Genomic DNA, 19,491 nt, shown 5'->3' with positions numbered 1-19,491 from the left:
GGAGACACGCGCTGAATGCGAACAACTGTTTGCACAGCGAGTGGAGGCCACAGCGCCGAGGAGCCTAGAAAAGCTCAGGAGGACATAAATAATTCTGTCTTCTGAGCAGCGTGTGAGTAGCATGCTGTAAATAAGGCAGAAGGCTGCTCTGCCAGCAGTGGGGATAAAACAAAATAGCAAGCAGCTGATCTGTACATGAGCACCAGGCTCCTTTGCAGGGGATGCAGCAGCAGCCTTGGGGAGGAAAGGGGACTCCTGTAAATAAAGCATGTGTTGTCGTGTGGGTGTGCGCGAGGCTGCCAGGGAAAGCCGCAGAGCCAGTTGATAAAATGGGGCAAAACTCATACTGTGTTCAACATTGTCTTGCTCTCAGACACACACCGATGGTAAAGGCACGAGTGCTGTGCTGGGATTTGCTTCTCCTGTTACAGCCTTAACTCGAGGGACGTGTGGCTTTTGCCATCTCCGTGTGCGCTGGGAGGAAGGGCTGCAGCCGGAGCTGCTGGGCTCCGGTGCGGTGCCCATCCCCGGAGCGGGGAGGCTACTAACTGGATGCTTCGACGGCTGTTTTAAAAGCAAATGGTTATAGTTTTATTATTTTTCACTTGCTTGCAGCTGTGCCAACTGAGCAAGGAAAATCAATGGAGCGCTCAGGCTTGCTTGGGTGGGTCAGGTCGAGATGTGAGGGCATCTGCCCAGGAGCTCCCCACTCCCCTCCCAAAGAGGGGGAGATGCTCCAAGCAAGGGGAGATGCCAGCTGGGGAGCTGCGGTGGGGGGGTCCTCTCCTGCTGCGACATGCTGTTTTGGAGCAGGGATTAAAAAACCCAAAGATATTGACATATTTGATATGCTCTCCTGCCTTGTCACGTTCAGAGGAATTGTTTACCTCTGCTAATGAGACACAGCTTCCTGCTGGGAAATGGAGCTGCCTCTTAGCGCAGCTTTACAGCGGTGGCTGACGGAAAAGGAAGAAAAAGCCCCATCAGCTGAAGTGCTGGAGGCTCTGGGTACGTTTCCTGTGCTGAGGCAACATATTGTGTTGCAGCATGGTCCTACTGCCAATGTGGACATACAGATGGTTTAATACGACGCTCCTGAAAAGACCATCCTGTGGTCCGTTTTCACCTCTTGTCTGAAGGAGGGTGCAACAGTGCGGCGTCTCGGTGGGCTCAGGTGGGGAATTGGCTTGAGGCAGCAGCACAAAACTCCCCAATAAACCCCCCTTGCTGCTCAGACCAGCTCTGTGTGAGCAGGAGCCTGCGTGCAAGGAGCCGTCCAGGCAAGAGTGCTCTTGCCGCGTGGCTTCCTTTCCCTGCGTGCGGCAGGCATTGGCGCTGCCACAGCCCTTGAGCCAGTGTAAGATGAACCTCCACTGAGTATTTGCTGCTAGAGCATGGCCACACGGGCCAGCTTCACCTCTGGGGCTAAGGATGATGCTCCTATCGAGGTTTTCTTTGGTGGCTTCCTTATGCAGTGGCTAAACTACACTAGGGAAGGAATCTGTGACCAAACCACAGTACGAAGACATTACCCAGACCAGCAAAGGGTGGCCAGGGTGCTGGGTGGGACAAGTTTCCCAGGAGCAGCGAGGGAAGCAACCGAGTCTGACAAGCGTGATCCCCCTCCCGGTGTCCCGTCTGGAGGGACAGAGCTGGCCAAGCAGGTCCCTGGCAGGGGACCTGGCGGGTCAAGAGCAGGAAGGAGCAGAGCCAGAAGTCTGCCTGTCTTCCATATGCTCGTCCCAGAGATCAGGGAATGGAGGTGTACAATCTCTGATGGCTCCTGTACATCCCATGCTGTAAGCGTGCTCAGCTCAGCAGGCAGCAAGCCCAAAGATGTCTTTAACCACCCTGATGTTCTGGAGCGGCACGCGGCTCAAGAGCTGCGTGGTTCCAACAGGGCAACGCAAAAATAACCTCTAAGTGATAGTGCTTGCAAGGTGGGAGAGAGCCTCAAAAGCCACCGAGTGAGTCACGTCACTACAGCTTCCTCTGCTAAAATGAAGTGTTCCTTTTTGGTTTTAGATTTATTGAATTCTCATTCCTCCATGGGATGCTCAATGCATTTTCTGCTGGTGGGGTGGTTTGAAGCCAGCCAGGAGGGCAGGGGGGAGCGGAAACAGATGACCATACTTTGGCTGCTCCATTGGTCCTGGTAAGATCAGTTATAGCACTGTTGAAACAATTCCAGGTATTATTTTTTAATCTGGTGTCCTCCTCCAAACCGTGTGTCCTCCAAAGAATCTGTCCAAAGTCTCAAGATATTTACGTCTTCAATCTAAAAGTCAGACTGCATTAGCCAGGCAAACTTGGTCTCAGTGAGCTTAAAATAAACCAGTTCACTTCGAGTCTCACGCTATTAAATCAGTCGTGAGTGTCCTCATGGCAACTAGACGTTGTAGGTTTCCAGCTCTCCAGCATGCTTTTCTGGTTGCTCATTTCTTGAGGGTGCACCAAAGAGCACCGTAACCTTGTTTAGCCCCAGCTAAGCCCAAAGGGGTAAAGCCCTGCGAAATTGCCACAGCCTTGTTGAGGACAAGTTGGCCTAACAAATGGCATCACAGAAAGATTGTGCCTCCATGAGGCAAATCATAGAATGGTTTGGGTTGGAAGGGACCTTTACAGGTCTTCAATTAGATCAGGTTGCTCAGAGCCGTGTCCAACCTGCCCTAGAATGTTTCCAGGGATGGGGCACCTACAACCTCTCTGGGCAACCTGTTTCACCACCTTCATCATAAAAAATTTCTTCCATACGTCTAGTCTGAATCTCCCCTCTTTTAGTTTAAAACCATCACCCCTTGTCCTAGCACAACAGGCCCTGCTAACAAGTCTGTCCCCACCTTTCTCCTCAGCCCCTCTCAGCCCTGGCAGCTGCACTAAGGTCTCCCCGGAGCCTTCTCTGCTCCAGGCTGAGCCCCCTCAGCTCTCCCAGCCTGTCCTCCCAGCAGAGCTGTTCCAGCCCTCGGAGCGTTGCTGGGACCTCCTCTGGCCCCGCTCCAACAGGTCCATGTCTCTCCTGTGCCGAGGGCTCCAGAGCTGGACGCAGCACTGCAGGGGGGTCTCCCCAGAGCGGGGCAGAGGGGCAGAACCCCCTCCCTCGCCCTGCTGGCCACGCGGCTTTGGGTGCAGCCCAGGACACGGGTGGCTTCTGGGCTGCGAGCGCGCGTTGCTGGCTCATGTCCAGCTTTTCATCCCTCAGCACCCCCAAGCCCTTCTCCATGGGGCTGCTCTCCATCCCTTCACCCCCAGCACCCCCAAGCCCTTCTCCATGGGGCTGCTCTCCATCCCTTCACCCCCAGCATCCCCAAGCCCTTCTCCATGGGGCTGCTCTCCATCCCTTCACCCCCAGCACCCCCAAGCCCTTCTCCATGGGGCTGCTCTCCATCCCTTCACCCCCAGCACCCCCAAGCCCTTCTCCATGGGGCTGCTCTCCATCCCTTCACCCCCAGCACCCCCAAGCCCTTCTCCATGGGGCTGCTCTCCATCCCTTCACCCCCAGCACCCCCAAGCCCTTCTCCATGGGGCTGCTCTCCATCCCTTCACCCCCAGCACCCCCAAGCCCTTCTCCATGGGGCTGCTCTCCATCCCTTCACCCCCAGCACCCCCAAGCCCTTCTCCATGGGGCTGCTCTCCATCCCTTCACCCCCAGCCTGTGCTGATACCGGGGGTTGCCCCGACCCAGGTGCAGGATCCTGCACTTGGCCGTGTTGAACCTCACGAGGTTCACCCGGGCCCACTGGGAGGGTTTTGCCTCTTTTCGGGGGGCCGGGCTGGGGTCAGGGCTGGGCAGAAGTGCTGCAAAAGGGACTTTCTGAAGGACAAGAGGGACTTGCTGCTTGAGGAGGATTTCTTAAGAAATAAGATACCGGTCTGACAAGGCGTGATGACAGGAAGCCAGGACGCGGCAGTGAAGCTGCTCCCCACCTTGCCGGGGAGGGAGGGAATGGGGGAAAACAGCCACAATAAAAGGCCCCGGTTTTACAAAGCCCAGCTGGTTTCTAGGGCTCTTAATGAGCGCACAAACTTGTTTTGCTTTTTTTTCCTGGCAGATAATGCCATTTTTAAGCCTCATAGCATAAAATTATATATTTTTGTAGGTGAGATTACTTGATTAATCATTAAGCTGTTGAATATTTTAAACAAACTAGACATCTGTTGTGAATGGTGAAAGCTGCACAGAAATAAAACTGCAGCTTTTAGGAGATCTCCATGCCAAAGGGAAGCTGGAAAGTGATTACAACCACTAGCTGCACAATGAAGAAAAATAATAATAATAATGGAAAAAAAACCCCCAAGATTTGAGCAAGGATAAGTGGATGTTGTGAAAGTTTGTACTGCTTGGCCAAGGATGCTGATCACAGCTCTCATAACCCGGTGTGATTTGTTTAATGGTGTCTTGGCCCAGGGAACCCCCTGGAGTTGCTTTGCTTTCAGGGGTCTCTTCTGCCTGATGAAATTGGTGTTGCATAAGCCAAGGCTTCTGCTAAAACCTAGGTCACTCTGGGAGCAGCTTGTTTTTAATTATAATCGGTCTCCTAATAAGAGTAATGGTAAGGTCTCATCAACTTGAGCTAGTTTCAGAAATCCAAATTTTGTATTTTTTTAGTTGGGGAAATGCTTGGCTTTTTTATAAAAGCTTTTTATCAAAGGGGAAAAAATTAAATGCTTTTCTTTGGCACAAAGAGCTACGCTGTCGGGTGAGTTTCTCTTGGGTCCTTTCTTCTGTAGAGGGTTGGTTTTTTTCCCATGAACTGGCTCTCAGACTGAATCAGGGAGCTCTCAGATCTTGGGTGTTTCCAGGTTCTCCTGCAAGCCCTGACAATGGTTGGGACTGGTGGCCACTTGATCACCCCCTCCACCGCCTAAAGGGCCAGAAGAGCCGGGTCTGGTTCCCTCCACTCGAGGAGGAGCTTCCTGCAGACTCTGAAATGAGAGATTTGCTTAATGACCAGGCTCCTGGAGCAGGCAGGAGAAGGTCTGGTGCCCACCGAAGCGTGTCCCTCCTGGCCCTCGCGGGGCCGTTAGCAGCAGCCGGCACTCGTCAGGGCTGCGGGAGGTGGAGGGGCTGCGGGTGAGGAGGGCTTGCATGGCGCTGCCCCTCTTATCTGTAGGTTTTCATCCCGTTCGCAGAGCGGCACAAGAAATTCAGGGGAAAAACATCCCTGCACAGAAACAGCGTTTTGCTGGCCTGTAAGTCGGGCGGTTGCTGGAGCGGTTTCAGTGGGGCAGGTGAAGGCACAGAAACCTCCTTCTCAGCTTCTCGGGAGTGCTTGTGGCCAAGGAAACCTCAGTCTGAATCTCCACCGCCGAGGGGACAATCCCCTCCTCGGCGCCCGCCCCGTCCAGCCGTGATGCTTAAGGAGCTCTCGGGTGCATCCCAAGGCCCTTCTGCTTCTCGCAGGGCACCTACGACCCTGCCTTTGATTTTCCGCTTAAAGCTCAGCTGATGAGGTTCCCGAGGTCCCCGTGGGGGCTAGCACAGCAACAAAGTCCTTAAGTTGTTATCAAATTTCCTCCAGACCCTGCAAAACAACTGCACTGGCAAAATCCTCGCAGGCACCTGATCCCTCCTGCCCTGCTAACGTCCCCGCTGTGGACCGGTGCCACCACCGGTGTCCTGCAGCCTCCCCTTCCCTGAACAAGTCACGGGGAGGACTGATGGCTGTGGGAGACGGGGTCCCCAACCTGTGGAGAGGAGCAGGGGCCAGCCTGCTCCGTCCCTGCCTCTCCTGCGGGTGCTCTGGCACACAGTCCCCCCCAAGTTTTATTTTGCACCATCGGCTTCTCCCCCTCCCTTTCCCCAACTGATCTGTTCGCTCAGGCGGCTGCAGGATAAAGCCGAAACGATCGTCTCTGCGCGTTTGCTTTCCTGCTTCTTTACGCTCAGCCCAGCTCCCCTGATTCACACCGGCATTGCTTCGCCTCCATCCCCTGCTCCAGCCTCCCTGGCTCTGCCGGGGCTTCGCAGGGATCTCCGTCCCCATCCCAGCCGGGCTGCGGGTTCGCTCCAGTGCCTGTCAGCACCACGATTCCGCACCGGGAAGTAACCCACCGGGCAGGGAAGATGCGTTCCCCAACCCAGCGCCGGTGACAACCACCTTTACCCTCCCCACTGATACCGAGTTAAATCTATTTTCTGCAACACAAAATTTTGACAAGAGCCACACTGAGCAATGTGCGTTTTGGGAAACCTCCTGGGTTTTTCTTCCAATAACTGCTCCAGGACGCGACGCTCTTTCCCAAACAGAATTGCATTTACCCGGGAGAAAACGCAGGCTCGTCCTAACGTCATTACAGGGTATTTTCACTCTTGCTGCTCCTGACCTGAGGGGTCAACTGCTCTATCTGGATTTACGAAAAGACAAGGTTATTTTATGATCAAAAATAACATTTGTGTATAATTAAATCTCATGCTTCAGGGCATAAACCATAACCTGCCAGTGGCCAGGATGGGACTCCCAGAGAACTGGAAATACTCTCTGACAATTAATTTTCACTCTATTCATGGGCTGGGAGGGATCAGAGGGGTGAAACAACCGTAATTAATTTACAGCGATTATTTGCAACAGCTGGCAAGTGGCATAACTCACCGGCAGAGATGGCTGGGAGCACGGAGATAACTGAGGAGAAATATGAGGCCCCTCTCGAGCCCCGCACCGGCTCTTCCCCGTGAGCGCGGGTGAAGGTCTGTGCCCTCCTTGCTCGGTGGAGGGGGGTGCGGGGGGACGTTGAGAGCCATGGGGCACCCACGCAGAGCTGCCTGGCCGGGGTCCACTCCTCTTGCGGTAATCGCCCCGTCCCCCGGTGCCTGAGCAGGCTTTCCCCGCGGCACGGCTGTGACTTGAACCCGGCAAATGTCTCGGGAACAGCTTCACCCGCACTGGTTTGGGATGCCTTTGGTGTGCGGGGAGGGGTCCCTGATGGGGCCAGCACTGCAGTGTTGGACTGCGGAGACACTGGGGGTGCTCTGAATGCAAAATGTGCCCTTTCGAAATGAAATCTTAATAGCTTTCTCTTTTTTCTTTTTTTTTTTTTTTCACTTTGGTGAAGTTATAGATATTTTCAATAACCCAGAAGCTCTCCTTTCCCATGTCCCGTACAAGATCTGGTTTCCCCAGGGGCCGGTGCAGCCGCTGCCCGAGAGCCGCTCGGGTGCTTGGGGATGCTCCCGGCAAACCCCTCATCCACAGACCCCACAGGCATCGCTCCCTTCTTCGTGGTAACCCTCCAAAGAGGCGTTTTTAAACGGCCCGTGCGCCTAGGCAGGTTCTGGCAAGGCATCCACGGGTCGGAGAGGGCTTGTTCCGCGGCTTCGCCTCCGCAGGGGAAGGGCGGCTCCGGCTGGAAGGCAGCGCGCGCCGGGGCAGGGAGCCCTGCGGGGACGGGGACGTGGTGCGTGGGTGAGGTGGTTTGCTCGCTTGTGTGCCCTTCCCTCGCTGTCTCCCTCCCCCCAGCCATCTGCAAGGGGCTCTTAGAGGCAGCAAAAGGGGAGAAAACCGTCCTCGCTAACAAGCTGTTTGCTGTTTATGAGCAGGTAAAGGCAGAGCTGGAATGAATTATTAATAGGGTGGAAATGGGGTCCCTCCACAGATCTGCTGCTAATTCTGGCTCAGCCGAATGTCACTCCCTCCGCCTCCCCCCTGGCCGTGGTTTGGGGGATTGATTGCTCCTCCGCTTCCTTCCCCTTCCTCCCGGATCGGAGGTTGTCCGAGCGCAAGGTCACCCCTCGGCACGGGCGTTAGGACACGCTTTGCCTGCGCGCGGGATTCGGGAGAGCGTGAGTCAGCACAAGCCAGCACGGCCGGCTTCGCGGCACGGCTCTTAGCGAGCAAACGCCGGGATGTGCTCGGCGAGACGTTTTGCTTTGCTTTTTGCCTCTTCCCTTTGCCCTGAAGCAGATCCTCATTCACCGAGCAGCGCGTCGCTCGTCCAAGGCTGCCGGGCTCCCTTGGGCCCGTCTCTCCGCCAGAGAAGAGATGCAAGCCCTGCTCGTGGCTGCTCTTCCCCTTCCCCCTCCAGCCTGCTTCTGAATTCGAGAAGCATCTCGTTCGTATTTCATCCTAACTCAGCATTGTGTCCTTCTCTCCACCAGCCATGGAGAAACATCACGGTGCCAGGCAGGGCTGCGGCGGCAGCGCAATCAGTCCTATCTCCAGGTGGGGAAACTGAGGCAGGGAGGGATTTCAGGAGCCGCTCCGGGCTCCACTGGGCGTGTTGGGTGTTCCACCTTTCTGAAGATCGAGCTCCCCCAGACTCCTGCAGCTGGGCAAAGCAGTGGCTCCTTCACCCAATCTTGACATGGGGGTCAAGGCAAACCATGAGGGTCGAGGAAATCTCTGCTCTTGCCCCATGCTGTTTCTGAAACTCTCCCCATAGTCTGCTTAGTACCTCCACAAAAAGGGTCTGAACCGATCTTTGCACCGTAGATGGTAAAACCTCTGCAGGAGGCTGACATCCAGGCAGGCACCGTCCTCCCCACAAAGGGAGTATCGGGAAGGAGATACTGCTCGTCATGCACAAGGACCAACCCAAGTCACCCGTCCACCCTCGCAACGCAGCCGGCGCCGCTCGTGCACAGACTCAAATCCCTTCATGCCCACCCTGGCTAAGCCAAAAACAGTCAGAAAATCTGGTGACACAATGAATTTTAACCTCCAGACTGAAATCAGCCCCGTCCACAGGTGACCTTGCCAAGAAGGGCCCCGGGCATGCCATTTGCAGAGTGACCTTGGGGCAGCACTTCCGTTTCCAAAGCCCCGGAATGGCCGGGCAGCAGCTCGGCTTCTGCTGCCGGATCCGCTGCCCGGCACCTTGTCCTGAAAAATGTGTGTGCTGATTTGCGGGTGACACAAGGGTTAATGCCTCCCGGAAAATTCCACTCCTAAGCAGATAATCTCATCTGTGCTGGGCACACAGACGCATCACCCACAGCCCGGCCTCCGGGAATAATTTTTGAGCAGCTCTTCCTTTGTGAACCGCTAATCCCCCGGTGAGCCGCTCTAACTCCCGGCGCCCTGGGCTCACCTCCGCACCCACCTCCCCGTCGGGCTGCACCCCTGCAACTGCTTCTTTTGCCAGTTTGTGGATTACGGGGTGACCTAGAGCCCGAGATCAGCAGCGGATGAACCAGCCGCCACTCAGCCAGCAGCCGTGGGCGCGCGTTCAAAGATGCAGGCGTTTAATCCCATTGACTGCTTTTTACCTCGTCTCCAAACCCGGGCTTTCTGTACCCAAAAGTTGCAAGCTTTGCTCTTCCCTGGGCTCCTCCCTGAAGCTTGTCTACAAATTAAGCTGCTTGGATCCTGCCCCATCCCTTCTCTGCCAGATTTTTAAGCCCCTGCATCCCTCCACAGAGACGTGTCCGCAGCCCCTACCAGCAGCACAACAGCAGCGACTTGTGTGCTGGGCTGCGGGTGCATTATTGATTCAGGACTAAGAAAATGCTTAGGAAGTAGGAAAAGTGTCCTGCTCTCTAAAAGCTTGTGCGCCTTGTAAGCTCGATACATGCAGCCTTTGCAGAGAGGCTCGCTACGCCGCTATTAATATTTTATTCTGTGAGAGAGGCCCTGATAGTTTGAATGGGGGAGGGCAGGACGGGGAGGCTGGGGGTGGGAAAGGGGAGGGAGCGGAGGCTCTGCTGTGGTCCTCAAACGGAGGTGCAGATCTTCCCCAAAGGCTCTGCGGGGGGAGCACGGCTGGGTGGCGGATACCCCTGCGCCCACCGCTGACCTCCGCCCAGGGCTCCTGCGTCTGCTGCCTCAAGCACTGCGCTTTTGCTGTTGCATGCAAAGTATTTGGCTGCTTTATGCTCCGTTTTAGGGGAGCGATTCAGCGGGTGTCTGTTGGTGGCTGGGACTGCGCTGTGGTCAGCCCGAAACGTGCCCCGGCTCTCCCCGAGGGCAGGACTGCCATCCTCTCCTTTCAGAGGGCTCCCCAGAGCCCCCTCAATGGCAGCACCACGGAGCTGCAGCAGCCGCCTCGGCCAGGGGATGGGGGCTCGCAAACCCTTTGGCTGGGAGTGAAAACCTGTTGAATCGGTGCTAGTTCTGCCTTCGGGATATTCCCCCCAAAAGGGACGCGGAGCTGCTGAGGGTGGGACTGGACACGGCGGTGGCCGCATCCAGGCGGAGCTCAGCAGCGGGGCAGCAGAGACCCATTGCCCGTGGTGGAGCGTGCAGCAAAACGGGTGCTGGTCCTGTGCCACGGGCACGTGGGTGCTGAAGCCACCCAGCACCGCTGACGGACGGGCAACGCTGCTGCCTGCTCCAGCACCCCTCACCGCTGCTCTAATCCCACGCTGGCGCCCGCCTTCCCGTGCCACTTATTGGGGGCTGGAGTCGCAGGGCCACGCGTGGAGCTGCTCCGGGGAGGGGAGGCTGCCGCGTGAGCTCTGCGGAGGTGCGAGCAACTGGGAGAGACGGGAGCCAGCTGGGATGTGACCCAACCTGCTGGCTCTGCATCACTGCGTGCCTGCACCCATGGGGCTGCTGGATGAGCAGCCCCGCTCAGTCCCGAATGGAGGAACCCACTCTGAGCCAAAAGCCACAGGCTTGCCCAAGCCTGCCTGCTCGCTGCACAGAGCCGATGCACAGAGCTGCCGGTGCCCGGCGCTGGAGCCAGAGCAGGTCGGGGCAGTGGAGCAGGGTGGGGGGGGTCAAGGCTGCAATGTGCTACAGGCTTGGGGAGTAGTGGCTGGAGAGCTGCCCGGTGGAAAGGGACCTGGGGGTGCTGGTTGACAGCCGGCTGAACATGAGCCGGCAGTGTGCCCAGGTGGCCAAGAAGGCCAACAGCGTCCTGGCCTGTATCAGGAATAGTGTGGCCAGCAGGAGTAGGGAAGCGATTGTGCCCCTGTACTCGGCACTGGTGAGGCTGCACCTTGAATCCTGTGTTCAGTGTTGGGCCTCTCACTACAAGAAGGATGTTGAGGTGCTGGAGCGTATCCAGAGAAGGGCAACGAAGCTGGTGAGGGGTCTGGAGCACATGTCTTATGGGGAGCGGCTGAGGGAACTGGGGTTGTTTAGTCTGGAGAAGAGGAGGCTGAGGGGAGCCCTCATCGCTCTCTACAACTACCTGAAAGGGGGCTGTGGTGAGGTGGGTGTTGGTCTCTTCTCCCAAGTAAGCAGCGATAGGACAAGAGGAAATGGCCTCAAGTTGCACCAGGGGAGGTTTAGATTGGATATTAGGAAAAATTTCTTCACTGAGAGAGTGGTCAGGCATTGGAACAGGCTGCCCAGGGAGGTGGTGGAGTCGCCATCTCTGGAAGTGTTCAAAAAACGTGTAGATGTGGCACTTCAGGACATGGTTTAGGCGACATGGTGGTGCTGGATTAATGGTTGGACTTGATGATCTTGAAGGTCCTTTCCAACCTTGTGATTCTGTGTGTGTGTGACATCACGAGACACATCTGAGGCGGCAGGCAGGGTTAGGGTGCTGCGTGGGATGGGATGGCACGTGCCTGGGGCGAGGGCTGGAAGTCCAAACTGCTGTTTGCTGGTGGGTCTTAGCCAGGGCTTTGTGGGCACCAGCTTCTCCCCATAGGCATCTCCTGGGTGGTCATCAAGCTGTGCTTCGCAGCCCCCAGAGCAAAAAACCCCTTTGGTGTTTTCTAGCACAGGAACTGGTGTACTGCATTGAACTGCCCAAGTAACACACGATGCGTATTTGGCGCTGCAGGCTGGGTGCCTGGCAAGACGGGCACCTTCGAGATGGCCACAGCAGCGGTGCTCACACCATCTTGGTGGAGAACTCCTGCTAAGCAGGTCAGCGACAGCCCACATGCATGACAACTCCAGCAAGTCAGAAATTTGGGCTCTGCTAGCCAAGCATTGCTGAGCTGCTGTCGCCCACGCTTGATGGAGCTCCCTGCCTAGGTCAGAGGAGGAATTCCTTAGGCTCGGGACCCCCGGCCGCCACAGCGTTGCTGTAAGCTCTGTACCCCGCCGAGCGGGGACACTGCGAGATGGGCACGGAGCGACCGCTGGCTCCTGAGCCCTGAGCCCCTCACTGGTGGGATGCGGGGCTCTGGCCGCTGTTGGCAAGCGGGGCTGAGCTCAGCAGAAACAGCGAAGCCGCAGGTGCCGCGGCCCGCGGCTCTGCTGGGGATGGAAGCAGCCGCTCCGCTGCGCTGCGGCCCCGCTGCACCTCTGGGTTGAGGAAACGAGGCTGCTGTGAAGGAAGGGACTGTGCTGCTCGCACCGTGGACAGGGCTTTTGGCACAGCTTGGGCATGGTTTGGTTTCTCCAACACCACGGGGTGAACCGGGTGCAGGGCTTGGATGGTCCCTGTTGAGGGCATCAGGATTGCTTGCCCATCGCTGTGCTGCCCCGGAGCGTAACCGCGGCGGGAGAGGTGCTCGTCCAGCGCCGTCCGTGATTTTGCAACCCCGTTTCTGCAGTTTGCTGCCTGTCGCTGCTGCAGGTGATGCAGCGGTTGCTGCAGGTGATGCAGCGGTTGCTGCAGGCAGCGCCGCAGCCCAGCGCTCGGCCCCGCAGCTGCCGCGCGACGGGCAAGCGGAGCGGTTTGGGTGGCTTCGCAGAGGTGGTCTTCTGACGGATCGCTGAACTGGTCCGACCCACCGTGGCTCCGCAGCCGTGGTGCTGCCACAGGGGGACCAGGGGGACGTGGCTGTCGCTCGTATGGGACAAGGGGCAGGGCCGTGGGGCTGGGACAGCCTAAGCCCCACGTCTCAAGATCCTGATGGTGAAAGATTGTGTTTGAGGTCTGAAACTGTCATCAGGCTCGACTAAGGTTAAAACTGGACTTTCACTTAGGGAAACTAGAGCGTGGTAGGAAAGCACTCGTTCCTGCTCGGGCAGTCTTGTCTGTAGGAAGAATTCCTTTTGAAGTTTAATGGGAGATCGTATCTATGCTATAGAATACAATACAGACTTAAAGACAAATAAATAAGAAGGACTTCCCTGAATCCCTTCGGCTCATACGTGAGGCTGGCGTACGCGCGAGTGTCAGAGCTGCTCTCCCGGCTCTGGCCACGCTCCCCAGCAAGTGTTCAGAGTCAGTTCTCTCCAGCTTTTCCCGTCTGGATGCTGTTCTCTTTGAAAAGCAAAGCTTTTCTTAAAAGCAGTTTATTCTTCCCCATCTCTTTCAAGGTGGGGGGTAGACTTTCTGCTCACTGTACCAATTAAATCTGCTTGACAGCTTGATTTTATTGCTGTCTCTTTTCCATCAGCAAGTAGAAATGATCCTTGTTAGGGGAGCAGCATCCCACTTCACAACAAGATGAATCCTGAACTGGGCATTTAAGGAAATTGCTACGGACTGTGAAGGGAAATCCCGTTCGCTCAGCACTCTGTAATTTAAAGCTGAATTGTATTCTTTCATTTTCTGTAAAGCCTCTGCTTTTGTAACACCAAGATCCTGCTGCACTCCGGAGTAGCCTCTGTGGTAGGAGAGGAGTAGTGTGTAATTTGCTGAGCGGCTAATCACATCCAATCCAAGGGTCTGGCCCCAGGGGCAAGGAGCTGTTGATCTTGTCTTCAAATACTGTTCTCTGCAGCAGCCCTGATGCCGAGAAGTGATTAAGGGTGGGAACAAAACAGAAAGGCCCCAGCCCTTTCTCCCACGCTCGAAAGCAATGCCGCGACGGGTGCAAGGGGTGGATTAGGGAAACCTTCATCCGTATGGAAATGTTGCCTTTTCCAGGCTCTCCTCAAAGGAAAGAGGAGTATTTTCCAGGTGTTAATTTAATGTATTGGAGGGCCCAAGGGGGAAGAGGGGCTGTTAGCACTTTACAGATGTAAAAAGAGAGATGCAGCTTTCCGTCCCCACAACCCCGACTGAGAAGTCACAGGCAATTTGACAGCGGAGAGTGGATTTCTTGTGTTGCTGAATTTTGGCGTAAAGGCAAAGTAGTTGTCCCCAACGCCATCTAGGTCCCGTGCGGAGGGGCAAAGGGGAGCTCTGTCTCCCAGTCCTCTGCTAAGGCCAAGGATGGCTTTGCAATCAACGGTGGGTAGTGCCGATTTATTCAAGGAGGAGGGAGAACATCCGCTTGTCTTGGAAAGGATTTTCCATTTGACTTGTAGACGGGCTCCGCTCAGCCCAAAGGCTGCCCTTGAACCCTGGGGTGGTCGCAAGGCTGAGGACCCCTCGTGCTTTGCTCCCCTGGTTCTCCTACCTGAGACGAGGCTCAGGGGCACCTCCGGTGGGCTGGGGAAGGGCTGCGGGTTTTGTCTCTGCTCGGGGCACCAGGAGGGATGAATCCATCCTTTAACCATCAGACCATGCTGCATCTTTAAAAATGCTTTTGGAAGAGCATCTCTGAAGCAATTCCATTTTCCTTCTTTCTTTGAAAACTTTCACTTTAATCGTCCCCAAACGCACAATCCTTTGTTTGCACCTAACCAGGGGTATGATGATATGGTTGGGTAGAGTTGTATAGGATGGGCTAAGAATGGTGAGAAAAGGGTTTCTGTGCCAAAAATTTGTCTGCTTTTTTCGATGTTAGCACCCAGTCTACTAAGAGAAATAGTTCTTTAGTACAAGTCTTATAACCACGTGTCATTCAGAAAAGTTTAGCTAAGAATTAAACTAAACATCAAATTTGGCTGAATGTGTAATGAATAAATAAAGCCTTTTCTTTTCAAGTACCCGTGCCAAAATCAACAAGCTCTATTAGCTGATGAAACAATGCTGACGCTAAATAAAAATACCCCTGACCCATCAATACGGGCTAAGAGCTCGGCCCTGCATCAAAGAGCATTGTCTGAAGAAGAAATACCATCTCGACACCTCTGGGGAAAAAAGAAGGGCTCCCATCCCGGCGGCGAGCTGGGCTCCCTGTGCCGCCGGCCGGCTGCACGGAGCTCTCACCGAGGTGTCAAGGAGCAGCAAAGCCATTGCGTGATGGCTGCTGGCTCGCAGGCAGCCTGCTCCGGACGTCTCTCCTGCGTGCCCCACCTTGCTTTTGCTAGAATGATTTGGAAGCCCCTTGAGCTGCAGACCTGTTTGGAGCAGGGACCGCGGCTTCGGTGTTTGCTTGCTCCCCGCCGCCCGCCCCGCGTGCACATTGCCCACAAAAACCCACGTGTTTTCTTCTCCTGTGTGCAAAACGCCGACACTTGAAAGGGAAATTCTCAAAGGTCCCTGCTTGGTATCAAAGTGCTTCAGCATCTCAGAATATCTCAATACCTAGGAGCACCCTGCCAGCTGTGCCATCCTCCTCCTCCCCAGGAGGGTGGGATGGCGAAGTAACGCCGCATCTCCCCCCGCCCAGGCAGCCCGAGCCGCTTTGCCGTTCCCCAGCCGTGCCTCTCCTGCAAACCCCTCTCCTTCGAAATCTGCATTTAGCCGCTCCGTGCCTCGCCCTGGACGTGATCTCTGAAGTCCCACCCTTCCCTCGGCATCCTTGGTGAAAAGAGCTGTTTCCTATTAGTCTTCAGTCACGCTTTTAGATTCGTTCGGGCTGTTATTTACGTATCCATCTGCCTTCCTGCTCCCACCGCTGCCCCTGCCCTGCAAGGGGGGAAAGTACCATTCGTTTTTCAGGTGACCCTGCCAGAAAGGCATTGACATGAGTAGGAGAAAGTTCAAAAACTGTGGAAAAAGCAAAACCCCTGACTTTGATAAGCAGCAAAACTCTTCCCAAGCAGAAGGGAGCAGCCAGATGTGACTGCAATCACTGCCAAACAGAAAAGACAATCCTCCAAAAAATTCCTGCAATCCCCCAGACGCTTCCTTTTGCGGAACTCCGTGAGCGCTACTCAAAGCTGTTAAAACCGTAGCGTGCGATCCCGCGGGCTGCGCAATGCCTCCTCAGTACCGGCCCAGCCTCCTGTCCTGCAGGGTCCCGGCTTCCACCGGGACTCCCCTCCTCTGCCTGCCCACAGCCGTGCCCCGCGTGGGGACATCGCCCGGCTCCCTCTTGCCTGGCTGCCTTAACCAAGGAGGGACGTTTGTGTGTCTGTAATTTCGATTTCAGTCGCCTGAGCAGCGCAGGCGTCCTGCCGGGCTGTGCTTAATTCTGAGTAACGTTAATTTAGCTGCACGGACAGTACCCTGCTGTTTTGAAAGACACCTAAGAAAGCAATATAGTCACGTAAGAACTTCTCTGCTGGAAAGCCGTGCTCCTACGAGAACCCACCTGTTACATAAAAATAATTAAAACCTGAAGAGAAAGGATAACAGGACACCGAAAGGCATCCGAGCAGGTTGGCAGGCGAGGAGCCGCGCAGGGTTCACGCGAGGCACCAACCCTCCCCTCTCGCAGCGAGGGCCGGGGCTCGGGGGTTGTAACGATCGGTGGGCAGCGACATTGATTTTTGTCCAGCGCTTCCTTTGCGCAGGGCTAGCACAGCTCCGCTCGCGTCCTCTGCGGGCTCCGCTCGCCTCTCTGCACGTCGATAGGTGTCAAGTCACCACCCAGGACCGGCGATGGAAAGGCCATTTCTTGCTGATTCCACTTTCTACTGACCATGAGGGGATGCTCAGCAGTAAGTGGCCACGTGTCATTCTCTGTGACAGAGGCCGTGAAAATTTACCTTGATGGCCTCCCAGCACACACCGCTCCAGTCCTTAGGCTGGACTAGAGTCTGGATCGGCTCCTTGCTCACCTCAGCAGGGCTGCTCTTCATCTCCTCCTTTTTCAAACCTCTTTAAAAGAGTGCAGGTTGGGGGAGAAAGGGCCATGAACTGTATTCAGTGGGATTTCATAAACCCATCCCAAAAATCTAAAAAATAACTTGCAATGTATGACTCCTGTTCTTAGCTTGATTCTTCGGCAGGGAATTGCTCGGGGAATGTTGCCGGGAATGCTGGTTTCTGTTTCGGGAGATGAATGCTGGGCCAGGCACGCACCCCGGGGTGAGGCAGGGACAGGAAGGCAAATCCATGTTTTGCGTTTGTGTAACTCCCATTCACGGCTGTACACGGTGTTTGCAAGTGTTACAGCACATGGCAGGCGTACACTACGAGGAAATACTGCTGGTGCCCAGAATAGCAAGATTTTAGCTCAGTATTGACTGAATCAAGAGATGTAGAGAGCTGATTGCAGTTTGTGTCTTTTGCTTCCTTGGAGGTCGGTGGAGCTGAAGTTTGGAGCATCCTTAGCCAGAACGGGCTTGCAAACAGCTGCAGTGGATGGAGTGGAAACCAATCCGGTGTTCACCTTTTAATCCTTCTGCAGCCGGTCAGATAAATGGAAATCCAGACTGACCCATCAACAGTTAACTGTTTTATTTGCAACCTTTGACTTAATCTTTCTTTCCAAATGACCTTTTAAAAAGAAAAAGCTGCTACTCTTCTGGAATTAGTGAAAATATCTTCCCTGGTACTTACGAGACCCCTTAGGCTGGGGAGAACTGGGTAAATAAACAGCGGCGGCATGTTCTGATGGCCATAAATGTTTGGCATCCCTTGGTATCAAAGAAGCAGTTTTCTCATGGATTTTCAAGAGAAGCCCTGAGCTGGTTGGGCCCAGGGTATTTTCTAGGTGTTCGTGCATTTTCTAGATGGCAAACTGATGCATGGGGTATACAGGCCTGGGTAATGCTGGCAACAGAAAATGGGACTCCCCCCAGTGATTTAGAGGGGGGACTCCCCTTCTCGTTACAGGTAATAGAAGAACAATATACTCTTTTAGAAGACACTCCTTGTCCAGTGCTTACCCCAGTGGAAACCTTGTCTGCATGGACCAGCTTGGTCACCGTGCCTTAAATGTGTGCTTGGACCACTCCCGGAGGGCTTTTGGGAGGGGACGTTACAGCCATGCTGTTTTGCTTTTTGCTTTGACCCCCGAACTCTTTTTAACAACATAAAGCCTTGTGAATTATAAATCAAGTGTTCCTGCTGAGCTTTGTGGTGCACGGAATGAAATGCAATGATTAATATTTAAGAGAAAATAAGTTAAAGATTTTAACGTCAAGGGCAAGTGTCTGACCAGAGAGCCTCCTCGCGCGGAGGCTAGAAGAGAGGGAGAGCTGCCTTTCCAGCTACTTCAGTGAAACTCGGGGCCGTCAGCCCGACTGCCGGAGCTGCCGGCGTGCGGGGCCACGCTGGCACCCACCGCCCTGCCCCTCGCTCTTACTCATGCCGAGACGCTGCGCCCACCTCTGACAAAACCCGGGTGCCAGCACAGCCTTTTGGGACGGGACCGGTGAACACACCCCACGCACTTTAGCAAGCGGAGGGATGTGCTCAGAGCAGCGCAGGCTGCGTGCTCACTTGGGGCAGAGCCTTCCCAAACCCCAGACCAGGACTCGCTAAGCCCCCCCAGCTCCTCCTCACCCTCCCCTCAGCATGCCAGCACCATCCCCGCTCCAGGGCTGACCTCTTGTCGGCGCAGCACCAGGGTGGGCAGGAGACCTCCTCCCCATTTTGCAGATGGGGAGACCGACAGCTCAAAGCAGCAGCCCCCGTTGCCACCCTGAACCCAAACGTCCCTGTAACGGCATCTCGGCAGGACGCTGCCTCTGGCCACCTGCAAGCAGAGTCTGTTATAACGCATCAGACAAGGAGGGAAACACTTACATGGGTGCAGAATCTCTCTGGCGGATCCCCACAAGTGATTCCTGCTGGATCCACCCGCACTGTCACATAATCCTTCATCCGCATGGCCTTGGGTTGACAAGCGTAAAACTCCCATGATGGGCCATCATCCGTGGTCACCCAGGACTTGCAAATGTCATACTGTCCCATGGCCAAGGGGAGACAGTGCAAGAGGAGAGCAACCAGGTAGAGCATGGCAGCTGTGGCCAAGTGCGGGATCCCTGGGCGAGGGCAGTGCCGGGAGTCCCGAGGAAGGCAGCTACTGGGCTAGGGGTTGCTCTCGGGATCAGCATGGAAACTCCTCATCTAAAAATGATCCAGTCTAAGGAGATCCAGATGATAACAGGAGTGATCCCACTCTGCGCACGATATTAGAATATGGACAGTTTCTCTCAGCACAGAAGCCAACTTTGCAAATTGCTTGGTTGGGGAAGTTTTGGCCAGAGCTGCTGATCAGTCGTCAAAAGTCTTCCTTAACCTCATTTTTTTTCCCCCTTTTATTGTGTGAAAGGGCTTCCAAATCAGCATGAAAATATCTAGAGGTGACTCCAGTCAATCAATAGAAAGATCAAGTTCTGAGTTGCTGATGAAATTTGATAGGAGTAAATTGGAGAGGTGAGATGGTGCCGGATCAGGTTTCCCTCAACCTTCTTGTCTGCCGCAAACGCGTCGCTGTGGAAAGTGCCTTAAACAGTGGTCTTCCTTAAATAATTATTGGGGCTGTTGAACATTAATACATAAAATAAATATTGCATCTGGTGATGAGTACAACTCTGACAAGAGAGACTCTTTGGAGGTAAAATTCCTTTCTCCCAAAGGATGGTTGCGTCTATGTAAACGCGTTGGGTAGCAAGATCCACCGTGGTCCCGGTGGGATGCTGGGTGGTCAGCGGGTTGACAGGAGCAGCGCTGGCCTTGTTGCTTCTCCCTCCGAGTCTTGCAGCGGTGGCGAGGCACTCGCAGGCGCGGACTTCTGTCTGACTGCCCTTT

General features: G+C 55.0%; 1 protein-coding gene across 1 annotated transcript in view; it reads right to left on the bottom strand.

The window, feature by feature from the left end:
* The window catches only part of NTNG2 (netrin G2), a gene marked incomplete at both ends in the record, with an annotated part of 47,466 nt that extends 28,770 nt beyond the window's left edge, over positions 1-18,696 (bottom strand). Inside the window, one exon of the mRNA XM_082008798.1 lies at positions 18,484-18,696. Within this exon, the coding sequence (XP_081864924.1) occupies positions 18,484-18,696 (213 nt within the window). The remainder of the gene's footprint in view (positions 1-18,483) is intronic.
* Between the last annotated feature and the right edge of the window lie 795 nt (positions 18,697-19,491).

The sequence above is a fragment of the Phaethon aethereus genome, assembly GCF_964289735.1.
Source record: "Phaethon aethereus genome assembly, chromosome: 20".
Lineage (NCBI taxonomy): Eukaryota > Metazoa > Chordata > Aves > Phaethontiformes > Phaethontidae > Phaethon > Phaethon aethereus.
This window is presented reverse-complemented; position numbering and strand designations above follow the sequence as displayed.